At 63.8% G+C, this 5,548-nt stretch overlaps 1 protein-coding gene and 1 long non-coding RNA gene across 2 annotated transcripts in view; one reads left to right on the top strand and one right to left on the bottom strand.

The window, feature by feature from the left end:
• Positions 1 to 5,548, bottom strand: part of Skiv2l (Ski2 like RNA helicase) — an 8,889-nt gene that overhangs the window by 826 nt on the left and 2,515 nt on the right. Inside the window, exons 9-25 of the mRNA XM_033766375.1 lie at positions 5,409 to 5,540; positions 5,048 to 5,193; positions 4,539 to 4,685; positions 4,351 to 4,435; positions 4,145 to 4,251; positions 3,695 to 3,841; positions 3,530 to 3,626; positions 3,174 to 3,386; positions 2,989 to 3,099; positions 2,187 to 2,417; positions 1,709 to 1,846; positions 1,474 to 1,611; positions 1,266 to 1,370; positions 852 to 999; positions 636 to 762; positions 257 to 467; positions 1 to 151 (exon numbers count right to left, since the gene is read on the bottom strand). The exon at positions 1 to 151 is cut by the window's left edge and continues 230 nt beyond it. Of these exons, the coding sequence (XP_033622266.1) occupies positions 1 to 151; positions 257 to 467; positions 636 to 762; positions 852 to 999; positions 1,266 to 1,370; positions 1,474 to 1,611; positions 1,709 to 1,846; positions 2,187 to 2,417; positions 2,989 to 3,099; positions 3,174 to 3,386; positions 3,530 to 3,626; positions 3,695 to 3,841; positions 4,145 to 4,251; positions 4,351 to 4,435; positions 4,539 to 4,685; positions 5,048 to 5,193; positions 5,409 to 5,540 (2,434 nt within the window). The remainder of the gene's footprint in view (positions 152 to 256; positions 468 to 635; positions 763 to 851; positions 1,000 to 1,265; positions 1,371 to 1,473; positions 1,612 to 1,708; positions 1,847 to 2,186; positions 2,418 to 2,988; positions 3,100 to 3,173; positions 3,387 to 3,529; positions 3,627 to 3,694; positions 3,842 to 4,144; positions 4,252 to 4,350; positions 4,436 to 4,538; positions 4,686 to 5,047; positions 5,194 to 5,408; positions 5,541 to 5,548) is intronic.
• Positions 3,237 to 4,525, top strand: LOC117287041. The gene is made up of 4 exons (XR_004518214.1): positions 3,237 to 3,315; positions 3,937 to 4,032; positions 4,122 to 4,270; positions 4,399 to 4,525. It is a non-coding gene; the product is annotated as an uncharacterized LOC117287041 (long non-coding RNA).

Genomic DNA, 5,548 nt, shown 5'->3' with positions numbered 1-5,548 from the left:
CCGTCCTCACCCACGCCACCCCCGCCCGTCGCCCGCCCACCTCCACTCGCTGGCGGTACTCCGGCAGCAGCAGCAGGGACTGGTCTGACAGCAGGAAGCGCAGCCGCTCCATCTCCTTCTGGATCTGCGTTCGCTCCCGCAGCTTCAGGTACTGCGCAGACAGGTGGGAGCCCGTCAGCCCTCTCTGCTCAGCGGAAGACCACTGAACACAAGGGCTGGGGGCCGGAGAGGAGAAGCCCCTCCACATCACAGCTACCTGGGCAGAAAACCGGGGGCTGTGCACACACTGAGCCCCCCGGATTAGCTCCTCCAGCTTCCGGACCCGGAGCCCCCCCTCGACCACCGACACATCCTTTAGCTGCAGGTCATTGACGGGGTCGAGGGTGGGGGGTCCCAGCGGGCAGGCCTGAGCCAGTCGCAGCAGTTCCTGGACAGCAGTGGCCACGGCCGCCAGGGGAGGGTCCTTCCTGGAGGAGGGGCAGGTTCTGAGGTCCAGGGCAAGAGGCTCCTTTGCAGCAGGCACCCACCAGCCGGGGGAGTTGCTATCACATCCCCCGAGTCATAGTCCCCCTAGGGGAGCATCCCAAGCACACCACGCTGCTTCCTGGGGAAAGGGTCCCCCCAGCAGCTCTGACCTGAACTTTGGTTGCTGCCGCTTGCTGAAATCCTCCAAGATCTTCTCTCCACTCACCCGGAGCACCTTGATGGTGATGGCAGCCACATCTCCCGGCTGGAGCTTGGCCACAGTGTGGCCACAGGGCCCTGGAGAAAGCAGAGAGCAGGTCAGACTTGGCCATGGATCCCGGCACTGCTCACTTGCTGTCAGGAACACAGACCCCTGCCTCACTCGCCTTCGGGCAGGAACAGCTTGAATCCCAGGAGGTCGTCAGGGTGGGGCACATTTGGAGTGACCGGGACCCTGTGCTGCAGGCCTTGAGACATGGGCTGATCGCACAGGACCAGGGTGGTGAAGACTCTGCTGGTGGAGCTGGAGGAAACCTGGGGGAGGCAGACAGGCCGGGACACTGGGACACCAGGACATGAGGGGTGGACCTCACGGGAGGGACTGACGCCCACCCCGGGTAGGGATGGGGAGTAAGCATCGCAGAGCGCACAGCACGGAAGGGAACCGAGCCAAGAGATCCAGGAGGGCTTCTGGGGGGCCGGGGCAAAAGAAGTGGGCACTAAGGGGAGCACTGTGGCACCTGCACCCGGCCCAGCCAGGTGGGGAACAGAGCTAGGGCCCCTCACCCTCTGCACCTTACCTGCAGGATCACACCCAGTGCGTTGTGATGCTCCTGATTCTTCACCACCACCACCCGTCCCACCGAAAGAGATTTCAACCCATTCACAGACTCCAGGATGTGTCGCTGAAGGGCAGGGGTGCACATGCCACGCTGTGAGGAGCCGCCTCACTGGAACACCAGGATGCGCGGTGCCCAGCTCCCCACAGCTCTCGCCAGGCCTGCTCACCTGGATCATGTTCCGCGTCTCTACCAGCTCCTCCCCCCAGCCATAGTAGTCGGGCAGATCAGCCAGCTGGCCAGTCACGTCGGGCTCCTCCAGGGGCCCCAGCTTCTTGGTTAGTTCAGCAAGAGTCTGCTCGTGGGCCTGAGCACAGCGGGAGGCTGTGGCCTACGTCTCCGGCTCACCTTGGCCCACTGACTCCCAATGCCCCCTTCCCCACCCACCTGTCCAGCCTCCTCACCTTGCTGTCCTTGCGGGACGGGAACTCAGAGAAGCTCCTCTTCATCATGTCCTCCACCCTGAGGGCATCCACCCGCAGCAGGTTGAGGATCATAGTGTACGTGAGGCGGAACTGTGACTGCAGCTGGGACGGCTTCCCCTGGAGGAGCACAGCGGTCGGGACGGGACCTTCCCCTCCCGGCCAGCCCGGGCGCTCAGTCTCCCCGGCCTGCCTCACTCGCTCGCTCGCTCTGCCACCTGGGGCCTCAGACAAAGGTGAGGCAGCGAAGTGGAGCGGGCAGACTCAGGAAGGCCCGTCGTGCTGCAGGTTTGGGGCGGGAAGAAACTAGAGCAGGTGGGATCACATCTCTTCTGGGATCCGCTAGCTCCTAAGCTGGCTTCTCCCAGGCCAAGGAGAACAATCGGAAGAGCGGCTGAGGCAGCCAAGCAGGGGGCTGGAAGAGACAGGACAGGCAACCCCCGGGGCTCCCACTGCTCACCATCATCATGCGGTGCAGGTCGGCCATCTCGGGCACGCGGGCCTTGCAGAGCAGGACGACGGTGCCCGTGGGGTCCAGGCCCCTGCGGCCAGCACGGCCGGCCATCTGCACGTACTCCCCGGGGAGCAGGTCACGGAAGGCGGAGCCATCGTGCTTTCGCATGGAGTCGAACACCACGGTGCGGGCCGGCATGTTCACACCCATCGCAAAGGTCTCAGTGGCGAACAGCACCTGGGGAGGAAGTGAGGTCGGCGCCACGGGGGACGGGCAGGGTCTCTTCGGCTCCCAGCCAGCTATCGGTTTCCTCATTTCCCCACGTAGTTACCTGTTCCTTTCCTTTCGCCCCCATACCCCACTCCGCCCCTCTGCTGCAGTGATTCAGACACGGTCGACAAGCTTTTTTGTGGGAATACAGTACGTTACTCAGAGCATGTCTTGTTTTGTGTACACACAACTTACAATCCACACGAAGAACAGTCAGACATCTCATTACTTTTTTCTTTCTCTTGCTCTCTGCTCGTTCTCTTCTATCTTTGCCTCCACGTGGTGTCTGAGCATCCAGACACGTCAGAGTGGCTTAGCTATCGAGTACTACTTTTGGGGGGTGAGACAGGGTCTCACTGCATAGCCAGGTCCACTTCGAACGCGTGGCAGTTCTCCTGCCACAGCCTCCTGCGTGCTGGGATTACAGGCGTGGGTCACCTCAGCCAGCTCAGAGCCCCCGTTCTTGACCACTGTGCCACCCTGCCTAAGCCCTAAGGGGCACCCAGCTGGCATCCGGACCCCTCCCCGGGGTGTGCACCTTGACCAGGCCACGGCTGAACAGCATCTCGACAATCTCCTTGAGGATGGGCAGGACGCCGCTATGGTGCACGCCCAGGCCGCGGCGCAGGAGCTCGGACATGTGCAGGACCTGCGGGCACGGTGAGGTGGCCGTGGTCAGGACCAGGCTCACATACCCCCCACACCCTGTCCCCACAGACACACCTGGGGCAGCTGGCGGTCAGAGCCGCGGAGCCGCGCCAGGCAGCGCTGCAGGAAGAGATGGATCTCACTCTTCTCTGAGCTCGTGGTGAGGTCAAGCGAGGTGAGGCCCGAGGCCTGCTCATCACAGCGGCCCCGGGAAAAGGTGAACACCACCACGGGCAGCTGGGCCCGGGCACGCAGGGAGGCCAGCAGGGACAGGTACACTCCACGGTCCTTTGAAGGGGAGGAGGGGACAGAGGCGGACCAGAAGAAGTGAAGTAGTGTCAATCCATCAGGGCTCAGTGCTCAAGGGCAAGGGACCAGGGAAGAGGGCGGGGTGGAGATGCCCGTGTTGGCAGGACCCTCCCCACCCCTACCTGCGCAGGCCCGCCTTGGTGCGTGGGCTGCTTGGCCCCGAAGGTCTGCGCATGCTTGCTCATCCTCTCCTTCTTTGCCTCCACGGCCGCATAGTACCTGAGCAGAGGGTGGGCAGCCATGAGGCCCGGCTGGGCCCGGCCCAACTCCCCTGGCCGTGGGCTTACCCCTTGGTGTGGAAGGCCCCTCGCGAGTCCAGCAGTAGGAAGAGCTCCCCCTGGGTCTTGGGGCTGTTTCCTGTGAACAGATAGTGCTCCAGGGGGACGGGCCGCGTGAGTGTGCTGATCACGTAGATCTGACGGCGCTTCAGTCGCCTGGCGGCATGGAGGGAGACAGGAGCAGCTCGAGGTGGGCGTGTGTGGGGAAACCCCACCTGCACCCTTCTCCAGCTTCTGCCCCAACTTCGCAGAGCCTCTTCCGAGACCCAGAAGGAAGGCCAAACCACCCGCACCCCCTGCCTCGACACGCCAGCATCCTGGGCCTGCGGGATCCGGGGACCACCCAGGTGCCATGTGTTCGCCAGTCACATCCCCAAGGTCCGGCCCGGCCCTGTCCCAGCTCTAAGCAAAGCGCATTCAACCCCTCCTCCCCCAGGCACCCCAGGACACAGGTCTCACCCGATCCAGTCAGCGAACTCCAGGGCGTTGGGGACAGTGGCACTCAGGAGGATGATGGAGACGTGGTCAGGGAGCATGATGAGCACCTCCTCCCACACAACCCCGCGCTGGGCACAGGGGAGACAGGTCAGGAGAAGTGGGCAGGGTTCCACTGGGGGCAAAGGCGCACGGTGCTCAGGGTGTGCACCGTCGGGCCCCACCCTCACCTCAGCATCGTTGATGTAATGAACCTCATCGAAGATGACCCACTCCAGGTCCCGGATGACGTCCGAGCCACTGTACAGCATGGAGCTGCGGAGGAGAGCCGCGGGCTGACTCCCCACTCCGCCCTCACCCTCACCGGAACCCGGCCCCGCCCTCGCCGGAACCCCACCCCAAGCCCAGTGCTTCTCACCGAAGGATTTCCGTCGTCATGATGAGGCAGGAGGCCTCGGGGTGCAGCTGCACATCCCCCGTGAGCAGCCCCACATCCCCAAATGTGTTCCGGAAGTCCCGGAACTTCTGGTTGCTCAGGGCCTTGATGGGTGAGGTGTAGATGGTACTGGGAAGATAGCGAAAGTAGCTGGTCCCTCCACACACTCGTCACCCAGTGGCCGCTGGACCCAGCGGCGCCCTCCTGACACACCTCAGAGGCTCGGCGCCCCCTTTGCTGACGGCCTTCGTGTCCTCCTTCACAGTTTGACCTCACAAACATTCTGCCTCAGCCCTTCCTACACTTCCCAAGGTTATCTTTCCAACCTTCCTTCCCACCGTGGCTTCTCATTTCTCTCGGGGCTGCCTCAGTCCAGGTCCTGCACCTCCCATCCACAGGACGAGGTGGTGAGGCGGGGCAGGGGTACAGCCCAGAAATGATGCAGGAGACAGCGGGGCTGGCCGGGACTGGGACTCGGGGAAGACACCCACCGTGTCATGTGTTTCTGAGCAAGGGCAATGGCGTACTCGGCCACCACGGTCTTCCCTGCGGAGGTGTGGGCTGCGACGAAAACGGAGTCGTGCTTCTCCAGGTGCAGGATGGCCTGTTTCTGAAACACATCCGGCTCAAACGCCCACTGCGGGAGAGACACCGGTGGGGGCTGAATGAAGGAGAGGCTCTGCCCGGGCAGGGGCAGAGGGCAGGAGGGGCCGAGGCTGGGGCTCAGGGTTGTGGCCGCCTGGAAGGTTCTGGCCTGGGTGGGAGGAACAGAGACAGGTGGTACACGGGAGAGCAGGATGGGGACCCGAGCTGCCCAGGGATGGGCGACCACATGAGGATGGGACACAGTACCTGGAAGGCTGGGTGGGGAATGAGGCGGTAGAAGTCACCCACGGGGGAGGTGACGTCCACCGGCACGGCCCACTGCTCCTGCGGCAGCAGAGGCGGGGGAGGCTCCGGCAGGGCCGTGGCTGTGGCTGCTTCCTGGGGGA

This window comes from Fukomys damarensis, unplaced genomic scaffold, assembly GCF_012274545.1.
Source record: "Fukomys damarensis isolate Sample0158 unplaced genomic scaffold, DMR_v1.0_HiC HiC_scaffold_20, whole genome shotgun sequence".
NCBI lineage: Eukaryota > Metazoa > Chordata > Mammalia > Rodentia > Bathyergidae > Fukomys > Fukomys damarensis.
Note: the sequence above shows the minus strand (reverse complement) of the source record. Positions and strands in the feature narration are given on the sequence as shown.